Here is a 23,624-nt window from a genome sequence, read left to right as displayed (position 1 = left end):
TCATGGGGAAGAAAATAAAAAATGCGCAAAAAAAGCTACAAAACATTGATGATCCAGGCATAAGAATTGGTGAATAACTCAAGACAGAACCTTAGGGGGGAGATTTTTACCAACTCTAGCATTCATGAAGTCCATAATAAAACATCCATATCGTGCACCGTTCCCCCTTCTTCGTCCAGTAACACCTCGAACACCCCCCTCCCATCACGCTCTCCTCCGCCTCCCGCTGCTCTCCTGCCCCATGACCTCTCCTCTTCCCCCTTTGCAACCTCCGTATTTGCATTTCCACACCACTAAACCGCCCCACGCGTCCCCCCCGCCACGCTGGGCCAGCAGGACTCTTTCTCACCCCCCCCTTCATTTGTCCAGGCTGAGGTTAATGCACCAAAAACTTGCACTATTGTCTTCGAATTAACAGCTCCCTGCCTTCAGCCGGACCGCTCACACGGTGTTGTTTTGATGCGGTTATGTAAAAGCCACAGAGGGGACAGCGCCAGTGTTTATGCAGAAATGTATGTCCAGTTTGTGAATGATTTACCTCGGAAAATGGAAGAGCAGAGTTGTGTGGTGAAGAAAGAATGGCAAGGGGGACCTCTAGTGGGGGATATGGTAACTTAAGATGTGAAATCCTACTTTTATAGCTTTCAAGTGCTGGCATATTGTTCTGTATATGTATATGTAATAGTCCTTCTTTACATTTATCCTCCCTTCAAAATACTTCAGGCAAATTTTCAGGCAATTCTCTGGTTATAAAACTATTTCCTGTTGAATATCTTTTCTGATCAGTGTTTCTTTCTTTTTTGGTTTGTTTGTTTTTTGGTCAAACTATAAGCATTTTTTTGTGAATGTGTCTGCTTCTAGATTAGTTTAACCGCTTAACCAGCACCATGACCAAGTGCAGTTCAGCTTTACCCAAATCTAAAAGGTTACAGCCTATAGGCCAGTGTAACGCCTCATCGGAAAGACCTACAAAGCTCACGTTGTTGCCATGTTTTCATCACATTTCTGTCACTTTTATGTTGCTCTTCTGTGGCAAAGGCTTACAAAACATATCCTAACTTTCTTGTCATGTTTTGTTCCTTTTTCATAGTTTTTTTTAGTTGTTGTCACTTTTTTTTGCAATGGCGGAAAGTAGCAAAGTAAAAAGTACAAATTTATGATGAATACTTTTTACTTTTACTTCACTACATTCTCTCTGTCTGTACTTTCTACACCACTACATTTTTAAATTGGGTGCAAATTTTAAGTATTTTGTTTTTAAAGTGACCTCCTTTTTTTGCTGCTTTTTCGTCCATTTTTTTTTTGTCTTTTTTTCAGCGCTTTTTAGTTGTGCAAATGCAAAAAGTCATCTTGAAATAAGTGAAATGTTCATGAAATAAGTCATTTTGTCCTTGATTTGAGATTCTAGTTTCAAGAAATCCGTCCATGGGGCAAGATATTTACACTTAGATTAAAGTAAGAGAAATCACTGCACTCAAAACTAGATTAAAAAAAAACTAATTTACTTGAAATAAAACTGTATTAATCATTTCTAGATTACTTTTTACAATATAGTCCATAGAATCAATCAATTACAGGGTTTTCTCAGCACTACAAAAAGTAAATATCAAGCATTGGCTTAAATGACTTGAATTGAGGAAATGTTTCTTGTTTTGAGCGGTTTTCACTTTTCCTGATCGGACCAAGTTTACTTTGCTTGTTTGAGGACATTTCAGACCAGTTCTAAGGTAAATCTCGCTTGAAATAAGAAAGTAAAATTGCCAATGAGATAAGACCAATTTTCTTACCCCATTGGCAAAGAAAATGACCTGAAATAAGGACGAAATGTATTGAAACGAGTCAGAAACATCTCAGAACAAGTGAAATAATCTTGGACAAATGCCCAAGAACTTCTTAACTATAGTCAAAACAACTAAAATTTGGATTATTATGCTCAAATTGAGATGTTTATACTGATCTAGTTAAATGCTTTTTGCAGGGAGGGCATTAAAAAGCGTTAAAAGTCAAAGCCAAAAATGTAATTTAAAAAAAAGATACAATTTGATTGGCATTAAATCTACATTTATTTGAAAATTCTAACATTGCTCTACACATTTTACTGTATAAGTTAACAGAAAACACCCAAATGTTAGTCTAAAACATTTTCAGCTGCTTTTTTGGCTGAACTTCACCAAATTTGTTTCTCGTTTTGTCCAGTTCTCTTTCCTCTGTTGGACATGTGCTGATCCTCTCTGTGTTTGTGGCATTAGAATATCATATTTGGGCATTAATAACCCTGTATGAAACCCTGAATAAGTCGCACATATGAACAGATGTTTCACAGCAGCCCGGTCCTCCCCCCTGTAACCCTGTGTCTCTTTGCTGTCCGCTAGTTCCTCCCCGCTAACCTCCGTCCCGTCTCCTCTCTCCCAGTGCTGAGTATCCGCGGCGCCCAAGAGGAGGAGCCCCCGGACCCCCAGCTCATGCGCCTGGACAACATGCTCCTGGCCGAGGGGGTGTCCGGCCCGGAGAAGGGCGGGGGGTCGGCGGCGGCGGCGGCGGCTGCGGCGGCCTCCGGAGGCGGCGTCGGGGCGGACAACTCCACGGAGCACTCGGACTACAGGGCCAAACTGTCCCAGATCAGACAGATCTACCACACGGAGCTGGAGAAGTACGAGCAGGTGAGGGTGAGGAGATGACCGTCTTAACAAAGTGTTCATTGTGTTCAGAGTTTACAACTAAATATCAAGAGTTTTCAATTTACAGTTTTCATTTTGTCTCGTAATATTCGTTCTGCATATTCAGCTAGAAAGTATTTGAAAGAAAGTATTTGGGGCAAGAGTGAGTAAAAAATCAGCTTGATGTGGCTCATGTTTTATGAGCTTGTCAAGTTATATAATGAATGTTAAGCATCTCACTTTTTATGTAAGAGCGTTCTGTCAGAAATATTTCTTGTATTGTTTTGTATTATCATTATGACAGGAGCGATGTAGAAAAATTGTTAGACAACTTCTTCTTCCTGCCTCTGCTGACTCATAATGCTACATTTTCTTCTTGATTGATATGGGACTGCTACAGACTGCTCACTGTTTTCTTTATTAGGAACAAATTCACAAAACACTTCTTCTTCTTGAGCATAAATCACACTTTCCTATAAAGACCAGTGACAAATGAATATGTGTTAACTTTACAAATGACAAATATGAAACATGAGAGAGCAGGTGTTTGGGAACTGTGTGCAAATCTTATGTTGTGTTCAATTAGTTCAATGAGTTTAGCATAGGGAGGGAGGTCAATAGCCTTTAGTGCAGGGGTAGACAACATCAGGCCCGGGGGCCAAATCTGGCCTTTCAGCACAGAACCTCTGGCCCCCAATATGATTTTGAGAAATATTGTTATGCCACTAAGGGATCAAATACCTGTGTAAAATACTTGTGTCTTTTTATAGTGTATTTTTTAAATGTCCTTGCAGAACAGCCCACTTGGTCAAATATAATGTAAAATAGTTATTCCCAACTGGTGGGTCAGGACTCAAAAGTGTGAGGGAACTTTTTTTAAATATATTTTCCATCTGAAACTACACGGAAACACATTGGAGTCATAATTTCAGTCTTAAAGGAATAGGCCACCGTTTTTACATACTGAGATATGTTCTTACCTTAGCTTTGACGAGTTCTTTAGTACCTGTCTGATCTTCACCCGTGCCTTCAGTCACGTAAACACAGCGCAGACGGCGTTAGCATTTAGCCTCTCCCTCTCTCCTCTATAGCTCCAAAACTGGTCAAGATAGAAGCTACCAAGCTCTTCCACGTTTTCCCTATTTAAATATGGTTACGTGAAGTGTTCCACTACAAAGTATAATTACACAAAATTAAACAATGTGGATTTTCTAAGCGGATAAAAGGGGGAACTATATTGTAAGGCGTAATAATACCAGGAGTAATTTGGCATCCGCACAGTAAAGTGAAGATTACTGCACGGATTTCGAACTACTCCTGGTATTATTACGCCTTACAATATAGTTCCCCCTTTTATCCGCTTAGAAAATCCACATTGTTTAATTTTGTGTAATTATACTTTGTAGTGTAACACTTCACGTAAACATATTTAAATAGGGAAAACGTGGAAGAGCTTGGTAGCTTCTATCTTGACCTGTTTTGGAGCTATAGTGGAGAGAGGGAGAGGCTAAATGCTAACGCCGTCTGTGCTGTGTTTACGTGACTGAAGGCACGGGTGAAGATCAGAAAGGTCCTAAAGAACTCGTCAAAGCTAAGGTAAGAACATATCTCAGTATGTAAAAACGGTGGCCTATTCCTTTAAAAGCAAATCTACGGCTTGTTCAATAAAAACGTTTGTGGTAAATACAATATTTTATACAATATATGACAAACAAATCTACGGCTTGTTCAATAAAAAACATTTGTGGTAAATACAATATTTTATACAATATATGACAAACAGCTTGTCATTAAGGTAGTGGCGGGTCTCGGAGCCGGACCACTTTAGAACCGCAGATGTGAAACATTGGCATTTGTAGAAAATGGTTCTTAACTTTAGGCTACAATGGTGAGGTTCGGTCCTTGGTGTTTTGGCAATGAGGAAAATCGGCCCCCGTGACGCAAACTTGCCTACCCCTGTTTTAGCGTCTTATTAATCTAGAAATCTTGCCTTTTTTTTGCGGCTTATCAGAAAACACCACATGGTCCTTGTCCAGCTCGCTCTGCCTGTCGTTGGCTATTGAAGTAACTTAAAATTGTTCTTTTGCACACTGTTTCAGGCGTGTAACGAGTTCACCACCCACGTGATGAACCTGCTGAGGGAGCAGTCTCGCACGCGTCCCATTTCCCCCAAAGAGATCGAGCGCATGGTGGGCATCATCCACAGGAAGTTCAGCTCCATCCAGATGCAGCTGAAGCAGAGCACGTGCGAGGCCGTGATGATCCTGCGCTCGCGCTTCCTCGACGCCAGGTCAGAGTCACTCAATAGACTGTGTGTTAATGGATATTGACTAACATTGATGCTAAATACCAAAATCTGACAACAATGCATTTATTGTAGTTTGCCTAGTGAGACTTAAAGCAGCACTAAGTAACTTGTTTACCTTAATAAATCCTTTTTTTAGTCCCTCTGGGGGTAATACAAGTGTTAATGGGATGATTGGGGGGTCTTTCATTATCAATTCACATTACACACTATTGGAATCACGAAGAAGAAGCTATTAGGGCTAACGGGCAAAGCTAACTGAGGGCTAGCGCCACTTAACCCCTTAACTCCCACCTGAACCAAGCAAATTTTCTCCAGTTTGGCTTTACCCCAATCCAAAAGCTTCTGGAAAAAAGCTGTGAAAAAGCAACAAAACTGAGACGAAAACAATGATGGAAATGTGACAAAAAAGTGAGAAAATCTGACAAAAAAATACAAAAAATTTGACAAAAATGTGATAAAAATTTGACCAAAAAATGACAAAAAAATGATTCAAAAATTTGTGGAAAAAATTACAAAAATGTGACAAAAAAGACAAAAAAATGACCAAAATGTGACAAAAAAAATACAAAAATGTGACAAAAAATAAATTCAAAAAATGACAAAAAAATGACAAAAATGTGACAAAAATGACCAAAAAAAAAATACTAAAATGTGATTGAAATTTGACCCAAAAAAATTACATAAATTTGACAATAAAATAATTTTAAAAAATGACAAAAATGTGAAAAAAATGACCAAAAAAATGACAAAAAAGTTACAAAAATGAGTTGAATACCCAACAAAAAAATGATGGAAAAAATCTGAAAAATCTGATAACTTGAGGAAAAAGGAGTTAAGAGGTTAAACAGTATTTACAGCCAAGTTTGAGTGAAAAAAATATCTCCATTGTGTAATTAGATGTACAATATCCCTCTGTCCCTTTATCTTTTCTGTCAGCGTAGTATTTACTCTCAAGGACAATTAATGAGTAAAAAAACGCAACATGCTACGACACCTGCAGTGGCACTTATGGCCTCTAGGGGCATGAGTTGCTTTTACTTAGTACTGGTTTAACCTGTTAACCCCCCGCCTTAACCAAGGGCTTTTTCAGCTTTCACCTAAATCTAAAAGGTTGCAGCCTATAGGCCAGAGTAACGCCTCATTTGAAAGCTACAAAATTGATCCCATCGCATTTTTGTCATGTTTTGTCTCATTTTTGCCAAACTGGAGAATATGTGGTCAGTTCAGGTGGGGGTTCAGAGGTTAAATAATAGTAAATCATGACCAAATACAGCTGAAGTTACCATTTCCTCTTGCTTCACCTAATATTGCGATTATCGTTTGGCGGTTCATTCTGCACCCTTACTCATTTCAAACAAGACTGAAACATGAACCTCTAAACTAATACAAGAATCACATGTATGTATCCGTTTGTTTGGAGGGTCTAAACTACAGCTTTACATCTGTTCCGTGCCGTTATGTTGCCAGGTTCTCTCACACTGTGCGGTAAATAACTTCTCGGGGACCAACATGGCTGATCTCCATATGAATGACTGCTGTAGGAGACCTCTCGCTGTAAACACGCTCCCACACATGCGTCTCTCGACACATGTGGGCTCGTAAACGGGGTTTCAAGATGCACTTAGCGTTGGTTTGAGAGAGAGAATAAATGATTAGTGATTAGACAAACTTGATTGAAAATGTCACGTCATTATATAGTGCTCATTAAACCTAAACCTAACCATTTCCTAACCTTAATCTTTATTGTTTTCCTGTTTCTTAACTTAAACTTACAAATCCTTAACCCGTTAGATATTGTCTATATTAAATATATGTTTTCACTCTTTTTAGCCGTTTTCTGGTGGAATATAAAGTTATTCATCACATACAAATTAAGTCAAGCCAATAACGGGTCCATATAGACGTTTTTTTCACAGCAGATTGTTCAGTAGAAGCGAAAAGACGCAGTCATAGCTAGCGTTAGCATGTCGCGTGATGTTAGCATTCGCCGTTATTTATGTATTTATGGGCTGTTGAACCACTTTGCTCCTCTCCATGTCTTTGTAGTTTTGGAGAAATACAGACGGCATCTCTGAAATTGCCCATATATGGTCATGTTTGAAAACAATTTGGAGAATAAAATAAACTTTCTCTATTTATTCAAAAACTACTTTAACAAACGCTGAATTATGAATATGTTTTTCTACTAAATAAAGATACAAAGACATGGGGAGGAGCAAAGTGGTTCAACAGCCCATAAATACATAAAAAACGGAGAACGCCAGCATGATGCTTCATGTTAGCATCATGCTAATGCTAACACTAGCTATGACTACCGTTTTTTTTGCCTCTATTGAACATTCTGCTGGGAATAAACATCCATATGGAGCCGATTTAGACTTTACTTTATTTTTGTATGTGAGAAATCATTTTATATTTCGCCAGAAAATGGCTGAAAAGAGTGAAAATTGTGTTTCTGTTTTCCCCCTTAGCGAAGCCCCGCCCCCTTCTATGATTTGTTTTTCCCCTCAACTGCTTCAAACATGACCATATGGGTGATTCCAGAGATATAGGGTTGATTCATTCAATATATTGTTGAGTAGATACTTTAGAGGGCGCTCATATTAAAGACAAAAACCAGCAGGTTCTGTGGCATTTGTTTGTTTTTATACAATATATTCAATACGATCAGAGGTGTACATAGTTGTAACCAGGAAGTCTCTTTTATCGGCATTAGATCAGCCGATAGCCGATATATCGGTCGACCTCTGGTTCCCAGCCATGTATTCTCTACACTTGTAAACCTTTCTTAATCATATGTGTATTTGTTTAATCAGTATCACTGTTATTTTTTAATCGATATAGGAAAAAGTGAGTGAATTCTTATTATTGCAGGGGCTCAGGGGATTTTGGGATCGTAAAGGGGTGACTTGACTGAATCACACCTCTTATGACCTGACGCCCTTCTATTTTGGAACTATAGCAACAACATACCAGGTCTTCATCAGGGGCATAACCAGGACCTTTGAGGACTTATCTCAGAAAACCAGGAGTAAATGTCGACTGAACCAGGGCTAGATATGGTTAGGGGACAAAACAAGGTCTAAATCAGGATTAAACTGGACTTGAGTGGGATAAAAACAAGATAACTAAGAAAAAGGGTCCCTAATCCCTAATCCAAGTCTAACCTAAGACTACAGTCGCTTTAGTTATACATTTTGACCAGTAAAGCCAGCTCCTCTTCCTCTTCCTTTAATGTAATCGGTTGTTCTTTTTGATGCTGGCCGCGGATTTGCATACATTTCTCTCAAGGATAAATCTCACTCGGAGTCGAAGGCATAACATTTAAATGAGGCGTGCGCTGCTGGTACAAAAGCCCCCCCTCCCGATCTGCTCTGCTGCAAATGAGAGAGCGGTGCAGAGAGAGAGAGAGAGAGAGAGAGAGAGAGAGAGAGAGAGAGAGAGAGAGAGGGGAAGTGTTGCTGGTGGAGCTGATTAATCTACTGGCGGCTGTTACTGGGCTCGTGCTGTGCGCATTTACATATCGACACACGCAGGTTTCGGTACAAATCGGCTCCAAGGTGCAAACAGGGAGAGCCTCACGGTTCCCTCGAGCTTAAGCAGCTTTGTGTAGATCTGCCGCTGTCGACTTTACCGACACCTCACGGAGCGCACTGTAGAAGAGAGTGGGTCAAAAACATAAATAAACATCTGAAGGGGTTATCCTCTCAAATTAATGAAGGAAAGATAGATACATTTGCTTAAAGGAACAGGAACAGAGAGGTACGCATCAACTCTTCTAAGTTCAGGTAAGAAAATATCTCAGTGTGGAAAAACGGTGGCCTGTTCCTTTAAAGCAGTACTAAGTAACTCTTGCCCCTAGAGGCCATAAGCACAACTGCAGGTGTCGTAGCAAGTTGCATTTTTTAAATGTATTAATTGTCTGCGAGAGTAAATACTACGCTGACAGAAAAGGCGAAGGGAGAGAGGGATATTGTACATCCAATTATACAATGGAGATCATTTTTTTCACTCAAACTTGGCTGTAAATACTGTTTGAAGTAGGGCTGCTCGATTATTGAAAAAATAATAATCACGATTATTTTTGTCATAATTGAAATCACGATTATTAAAACGATTATTTGTTGCCTTTAAAAAAAAAAGTCTATCTTTATTTTATTTATTTATTAATCAAAACACTATGATGATATTTTATGTTTTCTGGACAGTCATAAAAGTACAAATGATTTCAAGTACGCCTCGATTAAAGAGAGGTCTCTGTTTCACACCTGCCCCCTGCTGGCCAGCCCTCACACCTGCGCAAGTAAACTGAGCAGCGCGGCCTGATGACATCATCACACAGCGCCGTTTGTTTTTATGTCAGACAAAAGCATGAGCCACGGCACGTGAAAAGCAAAGGGAAAATAATCCCAGCGCCATGAAATAACGCAAGAATTTTTTATTTATTTTTTAATTGGAAAAAAAAATTTCAAATCGATTATGCTAATTTTGTTAATCGTTTACTGTTGTAATCGAAATCGTAATCGAATTTCGATTAATTGCACAGCCCTAATCTATATCATTAAACCAGGACAGTCCCATTATGATCTTGCCAGGGAAGTCCCAGCACCAGAGGGCCCCTATTGTACATATTTCTAGCTCTAGGGGAAACCGGAGGAAACCGTAGCACCATTACATTTTTCACCTAAATATATTCATTCTTCACTGTATCCTCTCGTTTGTAATTTCACAAACTCCTGCTCGATCTCACTGTTTCTTTGTCCTTGTTTCTTTTCTAGGCGAAAAAGGCGGAATTTCAACAAGCAGGCGACAGAGATCCTGAACGAGTATTTCTACTCTCACCTCAGTAACCCGTACCCCAGCGAGGAGGCCAAAGAGGAGCTGGCAAAGAAGTGTGCCATCACAGTCGCCCAGGTAACAACCACAAAACCATGAACCGGGATAAATCCAGACTGAACCAGGACATACTGTACTCGCTGTGCCAGACTGCGCGAGGATGGTCTGAATATATTATGACTACAGACAGCGCTCTAATCTTTGGCTGTAGCTTTTATTAAACAACAAAGGAGCCGAGTTTACCGAGATGTATCTCTTCAATCCAGACAAAAACACTGACTGTTTCTATTGAAGATTCACCCAACGCTGCTGTCACAACGTGCGAGCGGAAACACTTGTGAAAATAATGCAAGGGACTGGATATTTGCATAGATTAACATATCATGGTTGAATTGAATTACTGTCAAGATTTAACAAGGTTTCTTCGTATAATAGATACTTTTAGCGATGGCATTACGGTTTAGAAATTGGCAACATAAAAAAGTAATACTATAGAAATCTGTCTTTGTAACAACAGAACCTCACGGGGCTTTCCAAGTATTGCAGATTTGATCAAACCGAACAACAGTTTCAAAGTCAGTAATGAGACAGAGAAGCAAGTGTACACTGCAAAAACTAATTAACTAGATTAGTATAAAAGGCTCAATTTCAGCATAATAATCCGAATTACAGATGTTTTTGACAAGGAAAGATGTAGTTGGGCTTTTGATCCAGATTATTTTACTTGTCTTGAGATGTTTCTGACTCGTCTCAATACATTTTGTCCTTATTTCAAGTAATTTTCTTTGCCGAACATGGGTCTTATCTCATTGGCAGTTTTACTTTCTTATTTCAAGCGAGATTTCCCTTAGAACTAGTCGTAAACGTCCTCAAAACAGCAAAGTGAACTTGGTCAGATCAGGAAAAAAGTCTAAATGGGTGAAAACTGCTCAAAACTAGTAACATTTTCTCAATTCAAGACATTTAAGACAATGCTTGATATTCACTTTTTGCCGTGTAATGACCAAATTACACAGCAGTCAGCAGTGGGGCCCAACCGATATGGATTTTCGGGGTCCAATACCGATTTCCGATATGAAGGGGGTTGGCATGGCTGATAGCCAATATAAAGGCTGATATTTTAAGTAATTTAATTTGTTTTTTTTGTTTTTTTAATCTCTCAAATAGCCTAAAGTTAAGCATTTATTATTATAGTAAAGGTTTCTTCTTTACAGATGGAAATTTGCATCTTTTTAATGTAGCTGCACACTGTCCTTAATAAACCAAACTAAACTACTAAACGATTATCGGGTATTTTGATTGGCCGATGCCGGTTTCACCACTGATATTATTGGCCAAATTTCAGAACTGTCTATAATCCTGTGTATGAAGCCTCTTAATGTGTCAGTGTTGAACTGTGACCGCAGTATAATGTAGCTGTATAATTATGTTTAGTAGTTATTTCAGAGGGAGCTTATTTTAAAGGAAAAAAATGTGTAGATTCCAAAACAAAAAACGGTAAGTCTCTGTCTCTTATGGTTCCGAAATTATACGTAAAGGTTTATAAACTAAAATATGTAAAATAGATGTACAAACATTTTTCAGTCCAACGTTTCTCCGCTCCCCTGAGGCAAGTCTCTATCCCAGAGATATCGGCCTTTTTATCGGCTGATTTTGGCCGACAGCCGATATTCAGCAGTGAAGCAGCAGATGTAATTGTCCTTGAGTATCCCCTGTCCTTCGACCTTCCTGCTTGACAAGCGAAGTCCTAAAAACCCTGTGGGATAAAAAAAAGAAACCCGGAGATGAACCACAATGAAGGAGAGAGCCATTTCCATGGACGGACACACTACAAATGGCTCAGGGCTCATAGGGAGCTAACGTCCAGTCCTCGCTGGAGCTTCAGGCCAGGACATCGAGCAGCGTAGTCGCGCCAAATGCTCTGACTGGCATTGTTGCATTTATGCCAGAGGCTCTTCCAGTCACAATAGGTAGGGGCAACATGCCAGCACTTTTGCAGAGTCTCCGCTCCCTTTGGTGATAACATCCCCTTCTGTGGCAGCTGATTCAAAATCTCTGGTCTTTGCTCTTTTCTAGGAATAAAATGTTCCGAGCCAGTGATCAGACCAACAGGAAAATGGCCAGTCTTGCTCACAAACACATTATTTCACTGGCACAAGAAGTCATTTTGTATTGTCAAGGGTCATTATTGGGCGAATAGCTCCACACAATGGCCCAGTATCATTTCCTTTGTGACTTCTTTAATCAGTACCCTTTGAGCATTAGGCCTTATTTATGATTCACAAAGTCTTAAATCAATCAATCAAAGTTTATTTCTAAAGCACTTTCCAACTACACTTTGGCAGAAGTGCTTTCCATAAAAACAGGAAGGTTTATGGAAGGCCTGTCTGAATAAGTGAGTCTTTAGTCTGGACTTTTGTCACAGCTTGACTGGGAGCGAGGTCCACAGTTTGGGCCCTGCCATGGCAAAAACATTAAAGAGGGGGTATTATGCTTTTTTTCAATCACATAGCACCAGTCTATATCACACTACAATGATGACCAAACCTTCTGTTGGTCTGTAAATGCAGTAAATTAGAATAACTGCCTTGTATAAAATTGCTCTCTCAAAATGGCTGTAGTGAATGTCTTGAAATAGGCCTCTGTCTCTTTAAGAACCTGTGAGCCTTTCCGACACGCCCCCTCCACACGCTGTCTGTGGCATCAGTGGGGAGGGGGTTCTGCTGAGGAGCAGTGGTTGGTTACTCGGCTGGTGACGAAAGCTCGGCTGGTGACGAAAGCTCGGAGGCGTCTCCAGGAGGTGGGGGCGTTCCTAGGAGGACTCAGGCAAACCTATCCCTAAAATGGCCGCCATCAGAGTTTTTACAGATTACTCAGAAATACGTGAATGTGCCAAGGCAACACTTCAGGCATGTTTTTAATGAGGGAATGACATAATAACATGATGTAAAGCTTGAAAAAGTCCATTTTGCATAATACCCCCCCCTTTAACATAACAGCCGGTCATGTTTGTAAATTAGATAGTTCTCAAACTTTTACCTGGTTGAATAAAAGGTCAATCAAGGGCATTCAGAAGTCTTACGACGATCTCCGCTCATTCATTTTGATGGATGAGAGCTTCTGGTTTGCCTTCTCAGTGACGTACTGTAGATGTTGCGCACTGCTTTTGCCTCCATTTTTGCAGGCTGGGGATTGGCACAAATATCAGAATGGGTAATTAACATGCAGTGTTGTGTGCATTGTTCAACACCTTCTGTATGTTCATAAACTACACTCTCAATATCTCTAACACAAAAAGATAGATCGCCCGTCCTGTACTGCTGACGAGTCAAAAGACAACTCACTTTTAGAGTTGCGTTCAAGCACTCAAGTAGTTTTTATGTTCTGAGAGTTGGTAATGACAAAAGCATTGCGAAGGTAAACAGCGGCGCGTGTTTTGAATCCATCACTTCCGAATAGATCGTTTCCTTTGCTTCTTCTATTAATTTATTCCCTACGATCTCTGATGCATGCGCGCTTGATTGTGAACGCTACTCAGCTCGCGGATGATTTGTCGTGTTTCGGTTTCCGCGGACGTAATAACGGAGGACTGTTTACCTTGGCGGCGCTCGGGAAAGTTTGCGGGATTGATTCGGTTTTCATTTTAATGTTGTTTATCATCAGTGCCGGGATTACCCCTCCAAGCTTCATCTGGGAGTGCATTAGCGTTAATGGGGGAGCTAGCCGATGTTGAGTGATTGGAGTTCGGTGCGAGCGGAGGATGATAGCTAGCGTCATGGAGACATAATGAGGCTGTTATTGGCAATCATTGGGTTCTGGAGCTAACGCAGATTCACAGCACCAGTCTGTGATGGCGGTGCTGCTTTCTCTAAGTGAGACATCTCTTCAGAGGTGCATTTGCTGGGCTGTGTATCTGCGCGGTGGCACAGCGGGTTAGTGTTCTCACCTGACAGCAGGACGGTCACAGGTTTGATTCAGCTGTCTCTCAGTCGCTGCCACATCTGGATAGTTGGAGGCTACGTACCATAACAACACATTGGCTAAAAACTAGGGCGACAAAAAAACGAATTGCAATTTGACAAATATTGCAATTAGATTTCAACATGCTGACTGCTGAAATGATGAGTGATGTTTCTTTTAGACTGTTAAACAACATATTCTTGCTCAAATTGCCCCACATTAGAAAATATACAAATATTTGGTTTTATGTGGACAACGCCTTCTTCTGGAGGAGTCGAGCTTCCACCTTTCCTCGACATTCAGAGCACCTCTGGGGGAAAGCCACGTGAATATGTTCGGGATGTAAACTCAGACCTTTTATCTGTGGCAACTGAACCTGAGATCAGAGGCTAAACAATTCTGATTGATGAACATCTATCACTAAAATGTCAGACAAAAGAAAAAGAAAAAAACTTCTGCCTCTTGAGCAGGGGTGTCAAACGTACGAACATGCGAGATGATTTATTCCGTCCCTGTAGAGCATAAATTCCAGAGTATGTAAAGAAAAAAGTATGTTTCTAGCCCATTCCTGTGCGGAGTTATGAAGAATAACCAGAATGTTCATTCCAGCCACTAGGGGGCGTTACAAAAGGAAAGAGTTCCACACGTGTCCAGCAGAGGGCACTGACATAATAAGAGCTCAGGATATGAACAACACATTATATATAGCCACGTGGAAAATTAACAGTCTGCCCCAGGGCGGCTGTGGCTTCAATAACCCCACCGAGTGTGGGGTGAATGAATAATGACTATGTAGTACTTTGAGGAACTTGTGACACAGGCTTGTAAAGTACAATACAAGTGTAAGCCATTGTTATTAATGAAGCTACAGTTAAGTTGGGGCTTTGACCAAATCACAGACTATTATTATTAATTTATTGGAAACATTTTCTCTATTATCCGCGGCCTGACCCGCCGTGGGAGCTGAATTTCAGCCCGAGACCCAAAATAAGTTTGACACCCCTGCTCTTGAGGTTAAGTGACTGCAGTGGTCAAACCTCAATTGGGATTCAATATCGATAAACCTTGCATCACCTCTGACACAAACATGTTCTAAATAATGAATATCAATCCTCACGACGTGAAGATTGTAAAATCGTGAGCTGCTCTCGTCTCCACTGTGCGATTGTTCAAAGACAAAGAGAGACAGTTTTGTCAAATCAGTTTCAAGAGCAGTCTGCGTGTGTTTAGCCGAGGCACGTGCCGCATGCTGGCAGGGTTTATTTTCGGAAAGTGCAGGGAAAGTCCTGTGAAATGCAGAGTCAGACCCGCTCATGCCTGGCCTGTGTAGCTTATGAGCTGATGTGTTAACGAGAAGAGGGGAGGCTCACTCTCCGACACGTGTTTTCCAAAACATCAGACACTGCCTGATGTCGATCGCAGCCCGTCTTTGTTCGTCTCTGTCCCCGTCTCACTGTACGACCGACAACCTGTGATTTTGAGCTATGAAGATTTTCCCCATGACAAGTGCAGACGCTCTGTCTGACAATATAACTAAATACATACAAGCATGTATTAAATTACAGGCTTTTTCATTGCTTAGGAATATCTTGTCTTTACTGGAGCAGGTTTACACATCAACAGTTGTTCTCTGCAGACGTTGCTGGTTTGCTTTGACTTCGCTAAGCCAAACATGAGGTTTAAAAGCATCTACTGACAAAGTCTTTATTTAGAAAAACCCACTGCACTGTCTCTGTCTACCTATGTTTTGTTTAAGTTATTTATCACTGTTTAGCAGCTCTTGTGACGTATTATGATCTGGAATGTTTTGCAGAGTGGCTTTACATACAGGTCTAGTAAGTAAAAAAAGGTGAAAAAAGAGTAATTAAATTTCAAAACACTGTAATACATATAAATTAATAAATATTGTGAGCCTTTTTTTCCCTCTGTGTTACCGACATCACTCGCAATAATCTATTTTGTGTCTCTGTGCTCTTTGTCTGCTCAGGTTTCCAACTGGTTTGGGAATAAAAGAATCAGATACAAGAAAAACATTGGTAAGTTCCAGGAGGAAGCCAACATGTACGCTGCCAGAACTGCCGTCAGTGCGGCTAACGCGTCCTCACACGGGAGTCAAGCAAATTCACCCTCCACTCCGAATTCTGCAGGTGAGACAGGAAAACGAGGCTCTGCTAGTCACAATATTAGCCCAGAGAAAATGAAGTTTTAGTAGAGACACTGAATGCAGTAGGGAGCATGCATGGAACTTGTCGGTTTGATGGTTAAAATATAGGATACGTACGATTTCTGAGTCCCAGGGCAAGTCGACATAATGTTCTCTAACACCTCTGTGACATGTTTAATCAAGATGTTTTTGTTTTTCTTAATGGGCAGTGCAAGCTTCAGGGGCGTGTCCACACTTTTTTCTTCTGGAGTGATCAAGGGGTGGCACGAGGACTGTCCTGTGTCATAAACCAAATTCTAATTAAGTATAACTGAGTGCATTGATTTGGGCTTATTTATGGCCATCCCCCAAGATTTGTAAAAGTTTGGTCATAGCTTTTAAGTAAAACTGAACTGAACCCCCTTGTGCTCTGTGCCCCCCTGTCCACCCCATAGACACGCCCCTGACTAGCTTTATATTTAACCCTAGAACACTATCGCTCAAATTCAAAACACCATCACTAACATTATATTACATACACTATCACATTATATTAAACTGTGTCATGTCTAATAAAATGAAAGAAAAGCATCATGAGTGGACCAGATAAAAATGCTCCAAAATGACTGGAAAATTAGGAGTTTGGGAACAAAAAAATCCTAAAAAATAAAGTCATGAAGATGGAGACTTGGTTTTTGGTCCTGGGATATGTGAGACGTCCCTGGTGAAGGCTTAGTGTCCTCGGCACAAACAGCCGCAGGAGAGAAAAACAAAATGTCATATTTTGAATGGGTAAAAATGACCACTCACTCACTGCGAGGCCAGAGACACCGAACTTTGCCACAGGAGGAAAGCTTTAGTTTTTTGGTTTCTTTTTGAAAGACACTAGGTAAAAACAAACAAAGCTGTTCAAATACCTTACACGTTTCGACGGACAAGGAACTACTTCCGTCTTCGTCAGAGGCGTCTCCCGACGTGCATGATGTGTCTCTTATTGGGATGTTGTTCTGCCACTGACAGGTTTATTGCTTATGTCAGTGTGGCCACGCCTGGGAAGAACACTTGGACACTGAGCCTTCACCCGGGAAGTCTCACATATCCCAGGACCAAAAACCAAGTTTCCATCTTCGTGATTTTATTTTTTAGGATTTTTTTGTTAATTTTCCAGTCATTTTGGAGCATTTTTATCTGGCTCTCAGCTTTGTTTGTTTTTACCTAGTGTCTTTCAAAAAGAAACCAAAACACTAAAGTGTATTACTCAAGAAGACACAATGAATGTAATAAAAGGAAGGAGCAAAGCTGTAGTTAAAGTCGGCAAAATAAATGTGGCTGCCCTGAATGTCAACCTTGAAAGGAGGGAAGATTACCTGATTAAATACATTAACCCTACCCTTCCTTCATCACTATCGCTGGGTGAAAATCACCCGAACATGTGCCTGTAGAAAAAGTGTGCTTTGGATCAGGAAAACACCCAGGCCATCAAGGATGTGAAAGACAAAGCTGAAGCCCAGAGACCCAGGACACTCAGATAAATCATCATAATGAAAATCACATGAATGTATTTGCTCGGCTAAAAACCACCCGACAATGGTGTTCTAGGGTTAAGCTGTTGTAATCTCGACTACCTCTAGATATTAGCAAAAAAGTAAAATAAAACCTTTCCAAATTGAACTAGAAATGCTCCCTTTTGTAAGATCTCTTATTGCTAACTGCACAGCCTAAACACCACATTTTTCTCTGATTACTTTTTCCACACTGTTTCCAGAACTGCTTCAAGTGGACACATCGTGCATAAATGTGACTCAACATGTCACTCAAAATAATCTCAGAAAAGTCAGTTCATGAGTGAGGACTCGTGTTGAATTCTGATTGGCCTGGAAACAGAAAAACAGAAAATAGAAGGTTTCATTTTTAGTTGACGCGAGTAAATCAATGACACCATGATGAACACACTTTAAGTGCAGGGCTGCTCAGAACAGAGTCTGTGGTGATTTTTTTAACTTTTTAACCTCCCCCTGAACCAAGCACGTTTTCTCCAGTTCGGCTTTACCCGAATCTAAAAGCTTCTCGACTAAACAGCCTAAAGGCCAGAGTAACGGCTCATTTGAAAGACCTACAAAGTTGACCGTGACTTTCTTGTTTCCTCTTTATTGTCTGGTTTTCGTAGTTTTTTTTTGGTTTTTACGTGGTTTTGTGATTTTTTTTTGTTGCTTTCTTGTTTTTATACGTGTTATTGTCATCTCCATTTGCTTTTCCGGCACAATTTTGTTGCACTTTTCTTTTTTTTAATCACTTTTCATGTTTTTGTCGCTTTTTGTTTCGTTTTTGTCTCTCTTTTTTTTTGCTTTTCACGTTTTTGTTTCTTTGTTGCATTTTTGTCACTTTTTTGTTGTTTTTTTTAATCACTTTTCACATTTTTGTTGCTTGTTTGATGTTTTTTTGTTGCTTTTTTTATCCCTTTTTAATCGTGTGTTTGTTGCTTTTCCAGCATGATTTTGTTGCTGTTTTTTTTTTTTGTTGCTTTTTTTCAAATAACCTTTCATGTTTTTGTTGTATTTTTGTCACTTTTTTGTAGCTCTTTATTGTGTCTCTTTGTGTGTGTGTGTTCTACGCGGCATGATGATTTTGTAGCTCTTTTTTTTTCTTTTTAATTGTGTTTTTGTCGCCTACTTATTGCGTTTCTGTCATTTTTTTGTTCCTTTTTTTTAATCTCTTTATTTGCTGTTTTTCCCCCTTGTAATTGTCACCATTTTGACACTTTTTTTCAAGAAACTTTAATTTTTGGGTAAAGCCAAACTGGAGTAAAAGTGCTCGGTTCAGGTTGGGGGTAAGAGGTTCTTCTTAATACACAATAACATGTATCCTAAATTACATACTATCTGCTGCAGAAGAACTTGCATGAATGAAAGCAAATACTTCTCTAGCTGTATTTTGAATATTACAGCACAGATAAAAGCTCATCACGATATGTCCCCTTTAACAGTTGCTCCTAAATCCCCGCACACGCTGCTCATGACCTGGATTCACTTACTGTACATGTCTCCTCTTCTTCCTCTGGCTGTGCTCTCTGCGTGGCCCTGGCCCGGACCAGAGGCCAGCTGTCTCTTTAGCTCAGCGCTAACTGCACGCCGCCTCTCACAGAGCCGCTAGCTTTAGCCTGTCCTCTTCTTTCTCGCTGTCTCCTCCAGGTTCTGGTGCCTCTTTTAACATGTCCAACTCGGGCGATCTGTTCATGAGCGTGCAGTCTCTAAACGGAGACTACCAGGGAGCTCAGGTGGGGGCCAACGTCCAGTCACAGGTAGGGGGGAGGGAGGAGGAGGAGGAGGGAAAACACAGACATGCAGGAGAAATCACAGAGAAAGTAGTTGTATTGTGTGTGTTGTGGGGAAAGAGTTACCGTAGAAATCCACTATTTTGGGGGGAACAAGAAAGCATTGTATATAAACAACAATAGCTTAAAAACAAAGTAGAGAACAGAGCCGAATGAAGAATGGAGATTTTAACACTTTATGGTCGCCTATTTATCAGTAGCTAATTTTCTTCAATTATTTGTGGACATTGTTACTTTAAGATATTTGCTGGTTCTCCCTAAAATAGTGTATATTCAATGGTTTTAATATTTTATAGCGTTTTATTCAAATCGTATTAGGAAATGTAAACCTTTTAGCCACATATTTTTACCAAAAGCAACACACTTTTCCCCCATAACACGATCAAAAATGTTCATATATGTTCATTTGATGATTTAATGTTATGTATTTAAGGCGAGACACTACAGGTGAATAGAGAAACTTTTTTAAATTTAGAGATATCAATTTGAAACTTTTGCTATAGAGTTTGGGAACAGTTACCATGGAGATCCGCCATCTTTGCAGCTGCTAGCATGCATTTCCATTGACTAACATTGGCTAAAAAACCTGCTGAGTTACTGCTGGAAAATACATCTGACTCACTGTGGTGTCCAAGTGTTTTAATGTGAACAATAACTCCAGTATTTTAACTTTTAAAATCATTAGTTTACAATTGCTGCTAATCCCATAATGCTTAGCGATATGACGTCACATTCCCGAACTCTATAGATTACTTATGAAATATGAATAATGGATCGAGCCAGGTTTAAATTCATAGTTTTATTTCATTGACATATTAGTTACAAAGACTTTTTCAGAGGGGATTTTGGATATCTCGTTGTAGATATTAACCTCTTAACCCCCGCCTTAAACGAGAATATTTTCTTCAGTTCCTCTTTACCCAAATGTAAAAGTTTCTCGTCTGGCGCTCGCAGCCTGTAGGCCAGTATAACGCCTCATTTAAAAAAAGAAGACCTACAGAACTCATGTAAGCTTCTTCCTTGTTTTTGTTATCACATTTTTGTTGTTTTTTTTGCATTTTTGTAATGTTTTCATTCTAAGCGTCTTCCTCATTGTGATTGTCACGTTTTCGTCCTTTTTGGTTGTGTTTTCATCATATCTGTATCTGTTATTTGACGTGTTTCGGTCACATCTACGTTACACACACAAAAACGAAATGCGGCTAAAATGCTACAAAAATAGCAATAAAAATGTGGAAAAAATGCGACAAAAAAACAACGAAAACGTGATAATGAAAATGAGGAAGAAGAGCTTAAAGGAATAGGCCACCGTTTTTATATACTAAGATATGTTCTTACCTAACCTTAGTCGAGTTAATATATCCCCGTCTGGTCTTTGTCCGTGCGCTCTGTCACGCAAACGGAGCACATACGCAGCCTCTCCCACATGTCATATAGCTCCAAAAAAGCTCACGATAGAAGCTACCAAGCTCTTCCACGTGTTCCCTATTTAAATAAAGTTACATGAAGTGTTTTCATTTGAAGTATATTTACACAGAAATGTAACATGTCGATTTTATAAGCAGATAAAAAGGGGTACTATATTGTGAGGCGTAATGATACGAGGAGCACAACGTCCGCGCAGTAACTCCTAAAGGTTATTGACGGAAGTGAGCGGGGGAATGTCTTTAGAGTTACTGCGCGGACGTTTTGCTCCTCGTATCATTACGCCTCACAATATAGTACCCCTTTTTATTTGCTTATAAAATCGACATGCTATGTATGTGCTCCGTTTGCGTGACAGAGCGCACGGACAAAGACCAGACGGGTATATATTAACACGTCTAAGGTTAGGTAAGAACATATTTCAGTATGTAAAAACGGTGGCCTATTCCTTTAAAGTTTGTAGGTCTTTGCTTTCAAATGAGGCATTACATTGGCCTATAGTAACTTTGCATTGAAGAGGGCCGATTTTCATCATCACCAAAACACCAAGGGCCGAACCTCAACATTGTAGCCAAAAGTAAATAACTTTTTTCTGCAAATGCCAGTTTTACATCAGTGGTTCCCAAGTCAGGCCCTAACGTTACCCTCGGATGACCGGCCCAAATAACCCAAATAAAACCTTAATTTGTCATATATCGTACAAAGTATTGAGTCTTCCCACACAAGTTTTTATTGAACAAGCAGTAGATATGCCTATAAATCTGAAATTCCATGCAGTTTCAGATGGAACAAATTGAAAAAAGTTCCCTGTAGACTTGTGACCCACTGAAAAAGCCCTGACCCACCAGTTGAGTTTCACTGTTTTACTGTAGGACCGAGTGGGATATTCTGCCAGGGCATTTTTAAAACACTGACACTATTCCTTGCATGTATAGAGTACTGTAAAAGGAATTTGATCTCTTATTTGCATAATAATGTTTCTCAAAATCATCTTGAGGGCCAGAGGTTCTGTGCTGGAGGGCCGGATTTGGCCCGCAGGCCTGACGTTGCCTACCCCTGACCTATAGGCTGTAAACTCACCAGTCGAGAAGCTTTTACATTTGAGTGAAACTGGAAAAGATGTGCCCGGTAAAGGTAGGGATTAAGAGAAAAAAATAACTTCAAAATTCCAAATTGTTATTAGTCAAAGGCTGGAAAGTTTGAAGTCTGTAGGTGTTGCTGATGTGGAGATGTTGTCGTACCAATGTGATAAAATAAATCTATGACACATTATTATTCACATGTTATTGTAAAGATTAAGCTCAAAACCTGAAAATTGAAAAAAAAAGACGGAAAAAAAAAGCTTTGCCTGTAGAGTCTCCCCTTAAATGTCAACATAACGGCACAAATTATATCAAAAATGCACAATTAGGCCGACACATTAGGAAATCAGGATGTCAAAAAAAGAGAAATTGTGATTGTTTTCTCTGTAAATTGAATAGGAAAATATTGGTGAAGTTTTTTGTGAAAAGTGTGGTTTCAAAGACAGGACTGGGATCTTCCAATTTAGTTTTTTTTAGTCAGAAATGTTAACACATATAACTCAGCATTTTGAATGTGCAGCTGCCGGTCGTCTTTTGTCCGTCGCCCCTGACCTTGCTTTGTTTTGCCCTCTCCAGGTGGATACCCTTCGCCATGTTATCAGTCAGACAGGCGGATACAGTGAAGCGCTCACAGCCGCCCAGATGTACAGTCCGCAGGGCATCAACGTAAGCACTGCTCCCTCTCACACAATTATTTCAGCACCAGGGGGCAGATACAGGGGGGGGGGGGGTTTGTCTCCGCTGTGGTCGGTCCCCTCAGCGCGGGCACAAGAGATATATTTACATAAGACTCAAGAATATTTGTGTACCGTGGAGAAGCTTTGACTTTTTTGTGTTGGACTCTCAAGAAATCGTAAAGCAAAGTCTGCAGTTATTTACGTAGCATGATGTCGATAACAAATCATCCTGGGCAGGTCCTTATCTCACTTTTTAAGCTGTTTTACCTTAAGCTACTTCCAGCTCAATTGTTTATCGTTACTATAGAAACAGCTGCAGTGGAGTGATATACGTTTGTTAAGTGGTGACGTCACAGCTCTACTTCCGGGTCCCGAGATGTGCGAGAAACTACAAAAAACTCTTTAATACCACGGTCAATATTTCTGAAACTCAACAGAGAGTTACTGAACAGACGTATTTATCAGGCCCATTAGCCAAAAATGCCGCACCTACTTCCGGTTTAGCGGAGATAAATGCTAACCACGGAGCAGCTACGCTAACCCCAGAACTACCGACTTTAGTAAATAATACTTTTTTAGCAGTAGGTGCGGCATTTTTGGCTAATGAGTCTGAGAAATGAGTAGATTCAGTAACTCTCTGTTGAGTTTCAGAAATATTGATTGTTGTTTTTAAGAGTTTTTGTTGTTGTTTTTTCTCGTGTATTAGCCGGTCTGCTAGGACCCAGAAGCGGAAGTCGTGACGTCACATAAGTGGTGATGTCACAGCTCTACCTCCGGGTCCCGAGATGTGCGAGAAACTACAAAAAACTCTTCAATTTTTCTGAAACTCAACGGAGAGTTACTGAACAGACTTAACATTAACATTTAACATTAACATTAACAAGTAACATTTACCAAAATCTGTACATCCGGGTTAGCGGAGATAAATGCTAACGGCGCAGCAGCTACGCTAGCCCGGATGTAGTGACTTTAGTAAATATTACTTTTTTCGCAGTAGGTGCGGCATTTTTGGCTAATGAGTCTGAGAAATAAGTAGGTTCAGTCACTCTCTGTTGAGTTTCAGAAATATTGATTGTTGTTTTTAAGAGTTTTTATTGTTTTTTTCTCGCATATTTGCCCGTCTGCTGCTCCCTCCAGCCAATCAGAATCGAGTATTCACCCAGACCATGGTATAAAACCTGCTAACACTTTATACATCTGTAAAC

At 40.1% G+C, this 23,624-nt stretch overlaps 1 protein-coding gene and 1 long non-coding RNA gene across 5 annotated transcripts in view; both read left to right on the top strand.

The window, feature by feature from the left end:
- The window catches only part of LOC306976908, a 413,479-nt gene that overhangs the window by 164,108 nt on the left and 225,747 nt on the right, over positions 1–23,624 (top strand). The gene's annotated exons all lie outside the window — the stretch shown is intronic.
- Positions 1–23,624, top strand: part of LOC306976850 (pre-B-cell leukemia transcription factor 1-like) — a 152,117-nt gene that overhangs the window by 120,353 nt on the left and 8,140 nt on the right. Inside the window, exons 3-8 of one of the 4 annotated variants that reach the window (XM_079574961.1) lie at positions 2,413–2,660; positions 4,757–4,947; positions 9,744–9,879; positions 15,749–15,797; positions 19,093–19,178; positions 22,319–22,408. In XM_079574961.1, the coding sequence (XP_079431087.1) occupies positions 2,413–2,660; positions 4,757–4,947; positions 9,744–9,879; positions 15,749–15,797; positions 19,093–19,178; positions 22,319–22,408 (800 nt within the window). Of the gene's footprint in view, positions 1–2,412; positions 2,661–4,756; positions 4,948–9,743; positions 9,880–15,748; positions 15,909–19,092; positions 19,203–22,318; positions 22,409–23,624 lie in introns of all 4 variants that reach the window. The other 3 variants (XM_079574960.1, XM_079574959.1, XM_079574958.1) reach the window with 3 other exon arrangements.

The sequence above is a fragment of the Gobius niger genome, assembly GCF_951799975.1.
Source record: "Gobius niger genome assembly, chromosome: 17".
NCBI classification, from domain to species: Eukaryota; Metazoa; Chordata; class Actinopteri; order Gobiiformes; family Gobiidae; genus Gobius; species Gobius niger.
This window is presented reverse-complemented; position numbering and strand designations above follow the sequence as displayed.